The 17,143-nt window shown below is 36.6% G+C and overlaps 2 protein-coding genes across 3 annotated transcripts in view; one reads left to right on the forward strand and one right to left on the reverse strand.

Annotated features, from left to right (window-relative positions):
* Positions 1–1,609: 1,609 nt before the first annotated feature.
* LOC122252420 (ubiquitin-associated domain-containing protein 2) lies at positions 1,610–15,173 on the reverse strand. Its single transcript, XM_043014919.2, has 8 exons — positions 15,013–15,173; positions 12,621–12,751; positions 12,184–12,266; positions 11,271–11,420; positions 9,153–9,321; positions 7,796–8,026; positions 7,372–7,432; positions 1,610–6,750 (listed from the first exon to the last, which is right to left on the reverse strand). Exons 1-8 carry the CDS (start codon positions 15,050–15,052, stop codon positions 6,608–6,610), a joined length of 1,008 nt encoding a protein of 335 aa, XP_042870853.1. The 5' UTR covers positions 15,053–15,173; the 3' UTR covers positions 1,610–6,607.
* Positions 15,174–15,392: 219 nt separating this feature from the next.
* LOC122252427 (uroporphyrinogen-III synthase) overlaps positions 15,393–17,143 on the forward strand; it is a 3,463-nt gene continuing 1,712 nt past the window's right edge. Inside the window, exon 1 of one of the 2 annotated variants that reach the window (XM_043014930.2) lies at positions 15,393–15,692. In XM_043014930.2, coding sequence (XP_042870864.2) covers positions 15,393–15,692 — 300 coding nt within the window. Of the gene's footprint in view, positions 15,693–15,871; positions 15,999–17,143 lie in introns of those variants that run through there. The other variant, XM_043014950.2, reaches the window with a different exon arrangement.

The raw sequence follows: 17,143 nt of genomic DNA on the forward strand, positions 1-17,143 counted from the left end.
GTGAGTGAAAAGAAAAGTATTTTTCCTTTTTTATTTTTATTTACAAGTTATTACTCTTGCGTATAAAATTTGGCAAACCATTTTTGTAGATCAGGTGATTTTATCTTGTACCTGTAAACTAATTATTTTTTGTGCTTCTAAGCTTGTTTCAATATTTTCCAAGTGCATTAAAAGTCAATATTCATCAAAACTTATTTGGATATGCTAATGAGAATTATTCATATACATAACAGTAAATATGTTTTTCTTCATTGATTAATTTTGAAAGGCTTCTTGAGTTCCATGCCTTGTAGCAGTGATGTGGAATTTCCTTTTTTATTTGAGGGTGAGAAAGTTGTATTGAATATCAAAAATCAAGGTCATACGTTACACCTGTAAGTTTGAATCTCCACATGGTAAAGTAAAAGGTAAGCAAAACAAGTTTTTCATAAGAAAACAGCCGTGCTTTTGATAATGTGAATTAACCCATTAGCAGCGGATGGCATGATTTGCTGCCAAGGCAGAGTCGGTTGTAGACGCAGATGGCACCGTGCCAGACAATGTAAACCCGCCATCCTACTGCATACACCTTTTTTTAATACCGCGACCAATGGGTTAATGATACTGCTGTTGATGTAATCACATGTCCCATACCAGTGTCATTTAATTCATATAATTTATAAGAGAAAGGAACTCTTATTGGTTCTTTTGTTTTGAGTTGGTAAAACATACTTTTACACTTTCAGTACATAATTTGAGGTAGTTATAAAATTGTGGCTAAATATAGTTTACAAACCCATTTACTTGAGAAAATGATTACTTTCCTTTATTCATTGTTTGGCCCCTTATTCCATTCCTGCTGGATGACGTGTTGTCACGTTATTGGAATATTTAACTTGCAACAGATGATTTTCAATCACATTTTGGAATCCCCCTGTACATACATGTACATAGTTATATTTGTATGTACACTGTTTTGCGACTTGATCACCCTGTAGAATAGGACGGGGGAAAATTGCTCCGAGAAGTTCAGCACGGTCTTGCCCCTTCAGAAATCTCAGTGGGAAGCTGTGCATGCACCCCATCATGAGCAGGTTTTGCATGTACATATTAAATTTAGCTGTCTTCAGGTGAAGATATGTACAGCTGGTTTCAATGTTCCATAGGAAGGCTAAAAGTGCTTGTAATATTTTCAAGCATGTAGAGTCCAAAAATATGACTTGTTTCTTTTAAGGATTGAATAAGAGGAGATAGAAAAGATTATTTTGTGCACTTCTGCATCAGGTAGTATACCCCTGTCAAGACAGGTCAGCTTATGTTACATTATGCTAAGTTTGTTGAGTAAAGCTCACCTGTTTGGACAGGGCTTAAGACAGTGTGTTCCTTAGGAGTGAACCTGCCGACGAATAATACTTGTTGAACCAAATTTTCTTCCATGTCCATTTTGAGGGATGAAAGGTTAAAGTCTCTGGTAAGAAATTAGGAGTACATACAAAATAAGTATTCATGTAGGTGGTCACTGAAGAAAATGAAAGCCTTGTTCATCCTTCAGGAATTGTTTTTTATCATTCTCCATATGGATACTATTGGTGATGAAGATACTATATACTGAGTGAATAAGAAAAGTCAATTTTAACAAAAGGTTTTATTTTATTTACATACATTTCTTTCACGTTTAAAAATGTTCAAAATGGATACTGAGGGGGTTTACAAAATGGGAGAAAACAAAGAAGCAGGGAAAAGCAGGTTCACAGTAACTGCTATAAACTGGTGTACATCATGAAGCATGTCAGCAATAAATAATCTTTGCATGTTGTATGTATTAATTACAACTTTGGTCACATCAATGCAACAACTATTGCATCTTTCTTGTCAAAAAAGGGACACCAAACAGATAGGTGCAAGGGCAAATGATAAGAGTAAATATATTTAACCCTGCTCACCACCATTCAACTCATTCTCAATACATTACCTTGCACTGACCGAGGTACATCTGACAAGTCTGACAGAATTATCTTCAGAAGTAAGACCTTTATTGAAATTTTACTAAAACACTAGGCCGAAAGGAAAATATGCACTAAAAGGAGTCTTTGTACCTCATACACATACATACATTTAATTCCTATATAAAAGTTCTAATATAAAACAACATTTTTACCTTGTCTGTGCAAACATTGACATACAGGTATTGAAAAACCATTAGGTTTACAAAGCTACTTCAGTTGCAATATATTTTTTCTTTTTAGGTATTGTAGAATATCTTTTTACTTTCAATGGACAAGAGTTTGCTCATGCCTTATTTCACTGCATATTTTAAAATTTATTTGGGAGATGACTGAGTGTGCTCTAACTACCTTAGTTAATAAAAACAACTCGACATACATGAAAAGTTGCTTGTTTTGCTTCAAGAAAACAGCTCTCCGTGACACTGAATGTTATTTGAATATTGGTTTTCAACTGATATTTCAAACAATTGTTAGGAGGCAGTCATATTCTGTCCTTTATGAAAACTTTGAATTCTTTTTGCTTACCCACATCTCATAAGTTCATGATAGGTGTCATTACAGTACCAAAGAAAAGGTTTTGCCCTTTACATATCTGATCTGTATTCAACATTATCTATTTCACTTTCAGTGGGTTGTTTTTAGGCCTTTTGTTCCTTTGCTGTAACTAACAAATTGTTTTAAATATATGGCAAATATTTTAACATAGCAACTTAGTGACAGTGAAAAGTTAGCAAACAGCTAGCTGCATCATACTTGCATGTAAAGTAGTGGGAGTAACATTTTGTATACACAGTTCATTTGGTAGTGAACTCCACATGAAGTCAGGCCTAATGAACATCAGTTGGTCTCATGTAGGTAGAAAACCATTTTTCTGATTGGTCAAGTACAATTAATCACAAGATCAATATATATGAACATACTAGATTATTCTGGGATCCTCCTGAGTTGTGATTGCATTTCGGATGGAGGGGGGGGGGCGCTTTGGAGAGAAGATAAAAACTTTTGGATTGCTGACCTTTTAAAGCCATTATACAAAGTCTCATTCAATCCTACAGTGGATAATTCTCAACAATCTCATTCAATCTTTTGTTTTTTGTATACATGTATATGTTTGCATATGCATGCATTTTGTTAACATGTTCAAACAAAGATGTACACAAGTGTGTAAATGGAAGGATATCCTGGAATGACAAAATAATCATGAAAGAAAAACATTTCAGGGGGAGAGAACTATGCAACACTCACATCTTGTACTACAAATATCATATAGAAAAGGATATCTCCAGTTATAGTCTCCTTTTGAATAAGAACTGCACACTTCATTTCCAAACAAGATCACCTTAGAACATTTGTATTAACTTTTCCAGAAGGGCATATCAGTGACTGAATCTTTTTCAATATATATATATATATGAATGGGAGTGAAAGAACAATGCACTGCTATTAGTTATGAGAAGTAGCCCGAGACAGAAAGGAAAGATATTAAAGAACATTAATGGTTGAAAACTGGACATGTGTGTCACTGGTGACTATACTGGAAATATGGTGTCTACAATTTTTAAAGGAAACAAGTAGCAGGGAAATCTAATATGACCTTGATTTATTTCACACATTATTGCTTACTCTCCATCTGAAACATTAGAACTCAAGAAAACGAAGTCCAAAAATTAAAGGTAAAAAGATGTGTGCATATATATATATATATATTCTTTTTCAACAAAAAATATCAAACTTTGCTTTCTGCCTAACCCAGTGGACAACCTTAAATGTTTTGATTTAGAGCCCTTGTGCTGATGTTTATGATTTACTTTACTGGGAAATTTTATTATATAGGAATAGATTGTGGGCAAGATCAAGTATATTTTCAAGAATTATGTAGTTTGGGATCTTTATAAGTAAAGTTTATCACAAAAAAAAAGATATTATGTTTCAGCAGTGACATGAAGAACCTGTTTTATATTTTATAGAAATTGAAAATTTGTACATCATTACATATATAAAACAAGATCCTCTCTTTGTTATGATCAAGTCATTCTCAATATTAATATCCTTTCCAATTAAAGTGAAATAGGCCAAGATAATTTTAGTTCCAACAGAGTATTTGTTATTGTCTCGTATAAAAAAAAATATACTGTAAATATTCTTTTGTGTATTTTTGCCTTTAATTTTTTAGTCCTTTACACTTTCATACATGTACAATATATACAGTAAACACTTACCAGTAAGTCTTGGAAAACAAACTCACAGGGGACATAGATACATCATTGGATCATAGCCACAAAATTCTTGCATAAATTGTATCATTAAACCTAACTCAAAGAGATAGTAGGAAAGAAAGAAGAAATATTACAAAATATCCACGCTATCAAATCAAACCTTTCATTAACTCTCAAAGCTAACCATTCCTCTGACATTGCTAACCTTTCACGAGTGGAAATCAATTAGGAAACAGATTTCTGTATATCTAACAAAGTCATTTAATGGTACAAGCACCCTACTACATAGAATATTAATTTGCCTCCCATACAATGTCAAAGTCAAAATATCTTTTGAGAAATTCACTTTTTTACAGAAGCAATCAACAAGAATCACTTACTCTGTTGACTGTTTGATGATTCACTTACTCGTTTTCTAAAGTAAATTTTAAATTTTGTTCATCTGTACTGTACTATTGAGTAACAATAAATAAATAAATAGAGGACAAGCCATCTTACATGTGAAGAATATGAAAGTTGGAGGAAAGGAGAGGAGAAGGAGGAGGGGGAAGGGTAGGGAGAAAATATGTTTCAAATTTTGTGATGCAATGAAATTATCAAGAAAAGTTTATTATTAAATGATCAAGGCAATTGTTTGATACATATTGTAGGTTTATGTAACTTGTTAGATTATACAGCTCATATGCCTGAAATTTGCAATTAAAATATGTCAGAGACTAGTTCTCAAAAAAAGAAAGGAAAAAAAAAAAAAAAAAAAAGGCTTGTGTGGGAAAACAAATAAATAAAATTTACCCAAGAAGAAAACAAAACAGGAAAAAGAACAAAACTGTAGTATGTCCTCTGACACAATTACACTCTTTAAACACCTGCTGCCGACTGAAAACAAAGTCTGGAAAATACACATCAAATATTCCATTTCATTCTATCAAACAGTATTGTATCTGATGTGTAGCAACTCCACAGCTTTAGGCATATGAGAGAAAAGGAATATAATCAAAAATAAAAATTACTAATCTGTGATAATACATTGGTCCCACTAATATTTCAACATTTTAGATCTCAAGTTGCTTTTTTAAAAAGAGCGATATAAAAATTTGCTTCCTGGCAATGAATATCCTCACTGCAATAAACTAATTGATACTTCATCCACCTATTGTAACTGCATATTTATGTATAATTTTTGTCTGTGCTAAGAACTTGCACTTTAAGGGTGATCAAAAAGAAAAAAAGAAAGAAAGATGAGTTTTAACCTATTTACCCATTTCACCTCATTACCTAGCACATAATTTTGAAAACAAAAAAAAAAAAAGGAAATATATATGTATATATAGAAGGATCCTACTTGTTATGCATTTCATATTCCTTGAATGAAACTATATGCACCTGTGTTCGTGTGAAAGAGAGTTGAGCGCTTTGCAGTAATTTCCTGAGGTAAAACAAAAAAGAAAACAAAAACAAGACACCTCGGAGAAATTGTCCTGAGACCACACCCTACGCGTACCTCTCAGCACTAGGTGGAATTAACTACGGTATCTCCCGTGCTTAACTACTAATACTTCTTATGTGACAACAGAAGAACTTTGGATGCTATTGCGAATGATGGTTGTGACTTTTATCGTCAACACAAAATTTTGATGAATACTGGTTTTCATACTATGCAGTAACATACTCCTTACAATAAACATTTTTCTTTATCCAAAACCACACAAATAATTCTTTTTTAAAACATGAAATGGAAGGAAAAAACATTTGATTCCTTTTTCTTATTATTAACTGGAATATCTACATTAACTCTATGCAGATAATATATATGTATATATATTACACAGTGCAACAGCAAAATCCTAAAGTTCCGGCAACCTGGAAGGATTTCTCTTGAGAGCTGTCATGTCATGTCAAACTTCGGTCATACGACAAATGAACAAAGAAGCAAGCAACAAAGAGAAGAGAATCTTCCTGTGCATAAGCTACCATCTTCCATTTTCAGTTTTTTATTTCTTTTTTATTTTCTTTTTACAAATGTGTGTCTTGTATGTACATCTAAAAAAAATAACTTACAAAACAATTTCTATGATACTTTCACTTCCTGCTAATTTTGATGCTAAATTTTCTGTAAATTAGTTGGTGAGTTTGCTATGACTAGCTTTCAGAGGTCTTGAGAAGGACCTTGGTGTGGGCATAGCATTTCAAAGTGAAAAATACTCTATGGATTTGGAAATTACTGCATAAATGCTTCCACGTTTCTATGTTCAAATATTATATTTTCTATGATCAGCATGATATTAAAAAACTCTAAAGACCTTTCATAGGTTATTACAAAATATAGGAATAGGTATCTAAATGCAGCCTCCTCCACAGATCCTATCACAATAGTTGTCCATTGTTTTGACTACGGCACTACGTTTATCATGATTCCTGGAGGAGGAGATGTGTTGCTGTGTTTACATCATTGTTACAAGTCTGAAGGGCATTGATCACTCTCTGTCTGTCAAATCCCATCTCAACTAGGGTTTGTACCTGCTCCTCGGTGGGCGGTGGCGGCGGGTGAACTGTGGAGTATGGGGAAAACGGGAGACATTTAGTAAAACAGAATATAGCATAACATCATTACTTTAGGGGTGTAGTCCCACTTTTGACTCTATGGGAGATCTTGTATATAAATGTTTTAACCCATTCACGCCGGGGCCATTCCGGCTTTGCACGGTCGCTATACCGAGGTTTTCGAATGCATCATCCGAACGCTTCGAGATTCTCGGGCGCGCGGGCCGTGAGCCTGGGCTGCCCGCTCGCTCACGCCGAGCGCCGGCCTTGGCCATATATCTCGTTGGCGGCGTCGGACGCGAAAACCACGAAACGTGTCAGCACGTCATCCGGCGTGAGTGGGTTAAATACTATAGTACAAAAGATGTCATTGGAGCCACTGGGTATGTATCCTCATCAGAGGAAATGAAAACATTCAAACCTTACATGAATACAAATGCTCAGCTTATTAATATATAACTACTACATTTTCAAATAAGTATTGCTAACAGCACTGAATACACAAACTGAAAATTTAACCAAACAGAATGGGATATAAAAATATTCTAAAGAAATCTTTATTTGTGTATTTGCATGAGTATGAATATTAATTTTAGTCATTTTGTATTAGAAATCAAATGAAAACAAACCTGGATTGTTTTGTCTTCTTCCAATGAAATTCTGCATGAATGGAGGAACAGCACCATTTGCCTGAAAAAAAAGTGCAAATGCAATAAAAAAAAACCTTGACACATACCTGCCACAGATTTGTGATCTTGTCATAAAATTATTTAATGGAGTACATGTGATACACTTCATATTGGAGTATTTATTGATCTAGCCATCAATATCCCTTACTTCTTGCACAAGTTTAGTTACAATTTTAAATTTCCTTCTTCTATGATATCTGGACATGGACGGACGGACGGACCCATCCCCCCCCCCCCCCCCCCCCCCCCCCCCCCCCACACACACACACACACACACACACACACACACACACACACACACACCTCTTACTTCAACCTTCACTCACTATGTCAGTAACTACTGCCCCTCATTCCTCCAACTCACCCCAGGCCGATTGCGCATTTCCCTTGCTCTGTTCATCATCATCTGTTGCTCCCACATCTCAATCTGCTCTTGCCGCTGCAACTCGAGTGTGGCTCCCGCGGGGCCCTCTGGGGGAGGCGGGGAGGCCAAGAGCCGAGCTAGAGTGGCCTTGGCACCACGAGCCAACCATCCTGGCACCCATGGCACTTGCTGAATATACAAAATATTGTACCGATAGAACACACCTGCAATCTGGAAAGTATGTGAGAGAAAGTAAAATGGAAACCCATCAATGTATTTTACATAATGGTATCTAATTCCTACAGAAACTTAAAAAACATCAAGTATCAACTACTATCATTAGTATAAAGCCTTTTTAGATGTTAAACTGTCACTATTCATTCGTGAAGTAATTCTCAAAATTGAACTTTTAGTCTTTTTAGACATCAGTTGATGACGAGAAGTTTCACAGAGAGAAAAGATAGTAACTAATTATTTTCTTTTACATTAACAGTAATCATTATTTACTAGGACTAGTGTTATGGGTGAGAAGAGACATAGTGGGAAGACTGAGTAACGGAAACAGAAAAGGAAACAGAAAAGGAAAAAGAAAAAAGAAGAGAAAAAAAAGGGAAAGAAATATGCAAAGGGAAAGGAAATGAGAAATAAAGAGAGAGAGAAAAAAAAAGGACATTGAAAATAAGAACATATTTAAGTAACAATAAGAAAAAAAAGAAAAAAGAAAAGAAAAAAATAATCACAAATAAATAGAGGAATGCGATGAAGATGCAGTGTACATTTATAACAAATGCACTTTACTATATATATTTTTTTTATTCAAAGAAACTAAGTAAAACCATGGAAATCAGCAAGGTTTCTTTGAGATTTCATACACTGTTTTCAATAATAATGAATTCATTAAAATACCAGAAGCTTTGATAAAGACTTCAGAAAATGACAGAAAAGCAAGAGCAAAATCTCTGAATCTCTCATCATAGAGTAACATTACAAGGACACTATTTTAGATTTTGAAAGAATTAATGTTTCTATTACAATGTACCATTTTCACTACACAGACTCACTTGAACCTGATGCACTAATACATAAGTACAAACTTCTCACGCAGGACGACACTATTACAACTAACCCATATTTGATCCTGCATTGTTAAACCTAACACACTCTTGTTTCATGGCCATTATCATTATCATTATTATTATTATCATAAAAAGAAAAAAGTATTTATCTATCTATCTCTCTCTCTCTATATATAGATAAATATATATATCTATATCTATATATATGTATATCAATATCAATATCTATATCTATCTATCTATCTATCTATCTATATATATATATAAAGATATATACTCACAATGCCGCAGAGTGCTGACGTAGCTGTTGCAGGTGACGTGGAGCAAACCTGTAAGCCTAACAGGTAGGTGAGAGTCTTCCCTGTTATAGGTATCCCAAGCACACTTGTCTGTGCAACTCGAGGAATATCAAATAGGTAGTTCACGAAGAGAGGAAAGATCATGCCGTACCTGGAAAGAGGGACCTTGTTGATTGGCAGAAATGCAATACCATGACACACAGACACAGACAGACAGACAGACAGACAGAAAAACACACGTTAGAAAGACTCAACAAGTTTTCTAATTGGATTCTTGAAGAATATGTAGAACAACTCGGTCTACCGTTACTTTAGGGATGATACAAAAACACGAGGAATGACAAACATCACACCTCGTCATAGAAGTGTTAATCAGCAAAACCCTCTGCATTATAAATCAGTATCACTAATAAGTCTAATATGCACTACTTAGGTTGCATAAACACTTGGATATGAAAAAGACATTTGATAAAGGGCCACAAAACAGATTAACCCACTCATGACGGGGGCATTTCAGCCTTGCATGTCACAAGGCCAGGGCTTTCGAACACTTAGGCCTAAATCAATTAAATGGCTGGCACCATATTGTGCCACCCGGCCACCGGGCTTTTGAATGAGCGGTACAGTAGTGTACCACCCATCCAGAGAGGGTTAAGGGAAAACTACTTGAATGTTGAAGGACTTCCTCCATAAAAGATAAACATGTGCAGTACTAAGAGGTAAACACTCTACTCGGAGACAAGTAGCAAAGGAAATGCCAGAAGAAGCAGTCTTAGCAACAATTATGTTTATTATATTCATCAATGATCTGGTATCAAAAATTTGTTCTAATGGGTATGTAACTAGAATGTAAAAATTTGATACCAATAGATGCCACCTCATCAGGTACAGTAATAGCAAGTATCAACCATTACACCAGTGTACATTAGGAGAAGCATAACTAAATACATAAAGGAGATAAAAAAGCTGTGGAATAATTATCAACTGCAACTTGCACCCAGAGGATCATGTAAATAAAAGTCCACAAAATGCTTTTGCTGATGCCAAAAATTGTCACAGACTCCCTATGTAAGGAAGAGTACTGACTTGAACTAAGAATAAAGACTGAAGAAGAAGAAGAAGAAGAAGAAGAAGAAGAAGAAGAAGAAGAAGAAGAAGAAGAAGAAAAGAAGAGAAGAAGAAGAAGAAGAAGAAGAAGAAGAAGAAGAAGAAGAAGAAGAAGAAGAAGAAGAAGAAGAAGAAGAAGAAGAAGAAGAAGAAGAAGAAGAAGAAGAAGAAGAAGAAGAAGAAGAAGAAGAAGAAGAAGAAGAAACTTAGAACAATGAAGAAAAGAAGGAAATGGTATGATATGTTTTGGCTTTCCACTTATGTCTCAAGCGACAGTGAAGTTGGGAAAGGAAGAATTGGTTATCCTCAATAAAAGAAGAACAAAATATTGTAGTAAAAAGTCCAGAATAAAATTTGGAGACAGGGATTTAAAAAAAGAAATTAGTTTTCCAAATAGGACTACTGATAAATAGGAAATCCTTCTAGATACTGTTGCATATGCCAAAAGCATGCATCTATTCCAAAAGTTATATGATAATTAAAATATAACAGGTGGGTCCTCCTAAGCTCAGCTCTCTCCTGTATCTATTAGGAAAAAAAAGGTAAAAACACACATTTAGACAGACAGACACACACACACACAAAAAAAAAAGATGACAGCTTGAAAATCTGAGTGAAGATGGAATTCATTGCAGTTCTTTGTCAGAATTTGTTATTTCTTGTTACTTTTGACATAATCATAATCAAATGGATGTTGATGACATCTTTACTTCTGTCAAAATTATGACACACTAATATGCTTTATACAACCACTTCAAAATAATTAAGATGGCCTTTTTGAGAACATAATTGAAAAATAGGACTATTTAAATGGGTAGTATTCTAGAAATTTAAGTGTTGTTCACACCTCAATCTAAAAACTCCAATGTTCTTTTATAATTTGACAAACTTTGGATTTACAGTACTGTACCTGGCAAAACAACTTCTTAAATATGAAAATAAATATGCAGAAAAATCATCATTGCTGTCAAAAACAAACAAACAAACACTCACGGTCCAGGAGGCAGGAACCCCCCTGAGTGCAGGTCAATTGCCAGCCATTGCAATGTGAGTATGGTTAGGACCTCTAACACCGTCGTAAGAACCTGCGAAGCCACTAGACACGATGCAAACTTGTGCGACCCGTACCGTCTCTCAAACACTCTGGTGGATTTGGTCATGTGGGTGTAAGTAAAGACAGATGCTACAAAATATAAACATATATTCATATATATATATAACATTTCCTGAGGACAAGGCAATGTTCTCACATTTAGTAACAAACAACACAACAATCAACACTTCAAGAAACAGATATACAAAATTTTTAATTAGATAAGACAATGTTCCCTGGATTAATAATAACAACAACTCTATAAGATAGTGAGTGATGCATTATCTTTACAAAGATAATGCTTCCTATGACTAGCTAGCAGCTAAGAATAGTTATTATGTATCAGCTGAAGTTATCTTTTCACTATGACCCCAAGTGAACTTCTTCCTATGATTATGTAAAGTAATCTGGAGTGTTATGTTACAGTCTTTGAACATAACAGATAAGTATTTTTTTTCCCTTACAGTGGCTAAAAGGTAAGAGATTAAAGTAATAAAATGTTACCCAGTTTTACAACTGAATAAATGGTCCAATGTGCAGGAATTTTTTCTCTATACCACTGCTTGAAGCTTTGTACCAATGATAACACATATCCAATTAAAAATATTTGCCTTGTTATCAAAGAGAGAGCTTGAATACCTTAGAGAAATTAAAACAAACTTCCAAGGCGCTTAGAAACATTCCTCGTTCTAAAGTTATTTAGTAATTTCTATTACATAGCTGTATATCACCATCTTATACATGTTTTCATTCTCAATGATCTTCCAAGGAAAGTGGAGAATCTAATGATACTTTTAGCATACATCAACTTACCTAAAATAATAAATAAGTAAGGAACCACAAACTAGATCCTTAGTGTCAACGAAAGAAATCTTTGCTGAAGCTATTCGCCATATCTGGAAAGAAGAGCAATTCTGTCATAAGTCTGTACCCATACTAACTTTTCAAAAAAATAATTACAATTCAAAACTGACTTGCTGACTAGGAACCTGCCATTGAAACTGATACATGCCCTTACAATTCTATAAAATCTTTCTGCACTTGAAATGTGACATTTCTATCAAAAGCAAAGGGCAATAAATTTCAGTGTACAAGAGCAGCTAGCTAACTATGTTTAGTTATTTCAATATTACTGCAAAATATACATCCTCAGTTTTCACACACAAAAATTATGTATATAGCCTAATATTCACTGTACTAACTCATAATCTGAGATTAATATATTAAAGGTAGAACAAAAAACTACATACCTCTCCTTTAAGAAAGACATCTGGGATTTTGCAAATGAGATATTTTCTTAAATGTGCAAATAATGGCACATTGAGAGCTGTACATGTCAGGAACATGCATCCCATAAGACCCTTGCTAACTGGTGCATTATCTGGAAAACACATACAAACTACTCTTAGGCTGGGAAGTGAAAATTCAATCGTTTAAAAAGTAACAAATCTTTGATTCTATGAAAAAATCAAATAAAAATGTAAAGATAACATCTAACTCTAAAAATAAATGAATATACAAATTTGCCAAACTAAATCCCCAGTCTTAGTTAGAATACCCATATCAATACTTTTTCATTCTCACTTCCAACCCACAATACATAAAAAAAGATACATCTGAAGGAAACGATGAAACAAGATTCCAGATTGTAAAACACCTTAATAAATGCTCACATCAAACTGCAACATCAATTCACGTCATTCTCACAGTAACAGGTTTAGTTTTCATGTATGGTTTACATTATTCACATGTCAGGGGAGGAGAAACCATACTAATGAGTTGTGTGACTTATTATGATGCAGCAAATAACATTTATTAACATTATAAAAGAATGAAGGGATTGTAAGAAGCTAGAGTACGAAAAGAAACTTATAAAGAAAAACAAATACTGAAACATGAACCTTAAGCATTGCATTTCAATTCATTGGCTTGAAGGTGACTCACTGCAAATTGAATTTCTATTACATAGTTTTGGCATGATTAGTATTATCTGCGTAATTTTCACTGAAGTTGTATAAAGAAAAAAAAGGAAAAAAAGAAAGAAGAAGAAGAAGAAATAGTATGAAAAGTACTAAATAAAGAAAGAATAGATGCATTTATATCATATGAATATTTCTATCTCATACACAAGTCAGAAATACTTTGATGATGTTCAATAAAAAAAGTATGTCTTTACAATCCAAGTAACCGAAATGGCTTGCACTCGGGTGAAAGCCAACAGATCTCCACATGTATTCCGGTAAGATACACCTTGGAATGGTGTCTTATCTGAGGATCAATCACCTGGGAGGTCTACAAACCTTACACGCAATGGTTAGTCAAAGGGATGAAATATAAGTAATTGGTTTGATGTTGTGGATTCTCTCACTAGGGTTAAAACGGTGCCTTTTTTAGAAGGACTTTTCTGTGGCACATAAAGGTCATTATCTCATGCTCGGAACATAACTGGACTTGTAATCATTTTGCTTTGACAGCTTAAGTGATTCCTATCAGTAAATATTGCCGTAGCATCAAGGCGACTAACAGCAGCAAAAAGTAGGTCCCATTTAGAACACTTTCATATTCATTTCATAAATCAAAAGACTTCTTATTTTCTATTTATGAAATTTTTGTCATAAGTAAAATCTTTTTATGAACTTAAGGATCTATATAAGTTTTACATACTGATTAACTAGTACTGTGATTACGTCTGAAACTGAAATAATACCACTGTATTTAAGATCGTCAAAAAAATAGTTTTAAAAAAGGAAGATATCCCTAATCATTGAAAAATTCCTGACAGGATAAAAGTGACTTTTGTCAAATGACTTTTCACATTCCAAGCAAGATAAGGTGACCTCAGAGCAGAGCCTTGCTGACTACCAAGAGGCACTCCTTATGTGTAAAGAAACGAGCCTAATACATTCTTGTTTAAAACTCCCTAAAGCACAAACCCAAGATTTATGGATATTAAAGATACCCACTGTGCCTGCATAGAACAAAATCACTACATCAGTCCCATACATGCACGGTGCCGACTCTTGCATCAGGTTGCCCTTTGCAACTTGGGTTTCGAGTTGTAATTTTACAACGGACAAACTAGAAAAGATATACCAGTACCTAGTACATAAAGAGGTGTTAAAATAATGTTGTCTGTATCAGAACCTAGTCTGGCCTTTCCTACTATAACATCCCTCTGTGAAACTTTATTATCAACCTGAACTTGAGAAAACACTAGGGTATATTCAGGTTTATGTTATGTTTATGTTCAGCTATGTTTAGGATGACCCTTACATTCTGCCAATAGCTAATGTATTTTATCCAATCAGTCTATAGCAGACTTTACACATTTGGAGCACAAACTCGGTTTTGGGACTGACTGGCGACTGGCAAATCCCTGCACAGGAGCAGGACAGGTAAGAGGTGTCCAGTGCCAGCCATTCCCCGTCGATATCTGCAGCGCCCCCGCGAGGGAGGAAGCCCTTATTTCGAGGCACTGGCCCTTCCTGGAGGCCCCTAGAGGTCAGTCCAGGGCAGTGCCAGGCCCTGTTCTTCCCCCCTGCCCGTCCCGCAGGTCAGGTGCTGGCCAGTGTCAGGGGCAGCCCTCACCTGCCTCCCGTGACCTCGCCCGACCTGGCGCCCGTGCCCTCGCCCGCCACTCACAGAATCCGGTGGTGCTGTACTGGGACAGGATGGTCGCCATCTCGCCGCAGGCAGGTGAGCAGGACGAGCTCAGGGGCTCGGGAATTGGGCGGCAGAGAAACCCGTCGCCTCAGCCAGCCTCCTCGCCACAGTCAGACAGACACCTCTGGCCGCGGGGAAGAATAGTCATGGGGCGCCCCCGCCTCACGCCCTCATCTGGCCGCCCTGGCACGCCCTCGCCCACGCCCTCGCTCGCCCTCCGGCCTTGGGGGATGCCTCGGGGTCAGCTCTTCCCTGGGGGCTCCGCTGGCAGCTCGGGGAAGGCCCAGGTCCTTATCGGGGGTCAGCGATGACGGGAAAAGTTGACTATTGTTCTGGCGCGACGCCACGCGAAGGCCTCGATGCGCAACCCCGTCAACAAACCCCTCGCCTCCTCTGCTGCTCCTCTGCTGCTCCTCTGCTGCCCCTCTGCTGGCTCGCGGCTCGGCCTGGGGGACCTCGGCCACGCCACGGGGACTCCGAGGGAACGACCCGAGGCAGGGGGCGCCCGAGGGAGGGCATCCAGGGCACGCTGGGGTATTGATCAGCTGATTCCTCGCAGCAGCCGACACGGCCGGGACGCAGGTCGTTTACCTGGACGCACGGCACCAAACCTTAAGCTCTTCTCTTATTTACGCCTCGATTTGGTGCTGTCTCTGCAGGTAATGGGTGGCTCAGGGAACCTCCTGTTCGTTAGTTTTAATTGAAACTCGTGTCCTGTCAATTATGCTCTCAGATTTGGTGGCGTCGCCCCATGCAACCAACTGTTGTGTATCCGCTTGACCGGCTGCCGGCTGACTGTTTCACCATGTCACTATAAGCATAATATCCCTTGTCCTAATCTGGCGTAACATGAACTAACGAGACGCAACTACACTTATTTTTTATTCTGTTATCTTGACATCACCACAGTCTGATGTCAGTGATTGCATCATTACATCCTCAGTTGCAAACTCATTGCTAGAAAGGTTTTTAAAAGCTTTTTTATGTACTTGCATTTTTGTATACCCATGAATTCACTGACATATGATTTCAACTACTGTTTGAAGATGTTTCTACAATACTTTTAATATTGGAATCTCTATATGTGATTAGTAATTATGAAGAAATCAGGCTATATGTATATATATTACAAGGCCTCAGTACTCTAGGTGTCCAAGCAAAGGGCAACAAAGCTCCATTGTGTAATTTTTGGTGAAACGCAGTTTACAGATCTCCCTGTCAGTTTATTGTCAAATAAGAGTCAGGCAGTTTACAGATCTACCTGTCATTATATTGTCAAATAAGAGTCAGGCAGTTTACAGATCTACCTGTCAGTTTATTGTCAAATAAGAGTCAGCCCAAACTCTGTCTTGCCAGAATATACATGGTAGAGGGTTGTCAGCTTTTACTAGCAGTAAATTGTGGAGGCCGTGGTAATTCCTTGACAATGCGGCTATCGTTTTGGGCTTCAGACTTTAGGTTGTGGGTAAAGATCACATCCAGTGTAATGATTACAAAAAAAAGTCATCTTGTCTAAAAGCTAATCCGTAATTATTTCCTGGGAAAGAAGCCATTTTCAACTAAAGTTGATATAATACGTGTTATGGTATTTTAAAAGAAATGTAGATACAGAGTATTTCTTTGTGGTCATCGAGTAGGATTTGATTACAAATCCATTGGAAGTGTAGAAAGTAACACACCTCTCTCTCCCTTCTCTCAGGAGTTAGCACACGCTGACACAGGTCGGCTCACCTCAGTGCATATAAGCCTGGCGAAGCATCTGCTATGTTTCTCTCTGTCTCTGTCTCTCTCTGTCTCTCTCTGTCTCTCTCTGTCTCTCTCTGTCTCTCTCTGTCTCTCTCTGTCTCTCTCTGTCTCTCTCTCTCTCTCTCTCTCTCTCTCTCTCTCTCTCTCTCTCTCTCTCTCTCTCTCTCTCTCTCTCTCTCTCTCTCTCTCTCTCTCTCTCTCTCTCTCTCTCTCTCTCTCTCTCTCTCTCTCTCTCTCTCTCTCTCTCTCTCTCTAAGAAAGTTCTTGATAAATATAATTCATATGAAATCTACAATTACATCACATGAGAGATCTCACTAATAGGTCAATAATATTAAGACTTACCTTAAGACATTTTGTAATA

Source organism: Penaeus japonicus, unplaced genomic scaffold (assembly GCF_977035675.1).
Source record: "Penaeus japonicus unplaced genomic scaffold, GWHDUDI00000001_assembly GWHDUDI00000008, whole genome shotgun sequence".
NCBI classification, from domain to species: Eukaryota; Metazoa; Arthropoda; class Malacostraca; order Decapoda; family Penaeidae; genus Penaeus; species Penaeus japonicus.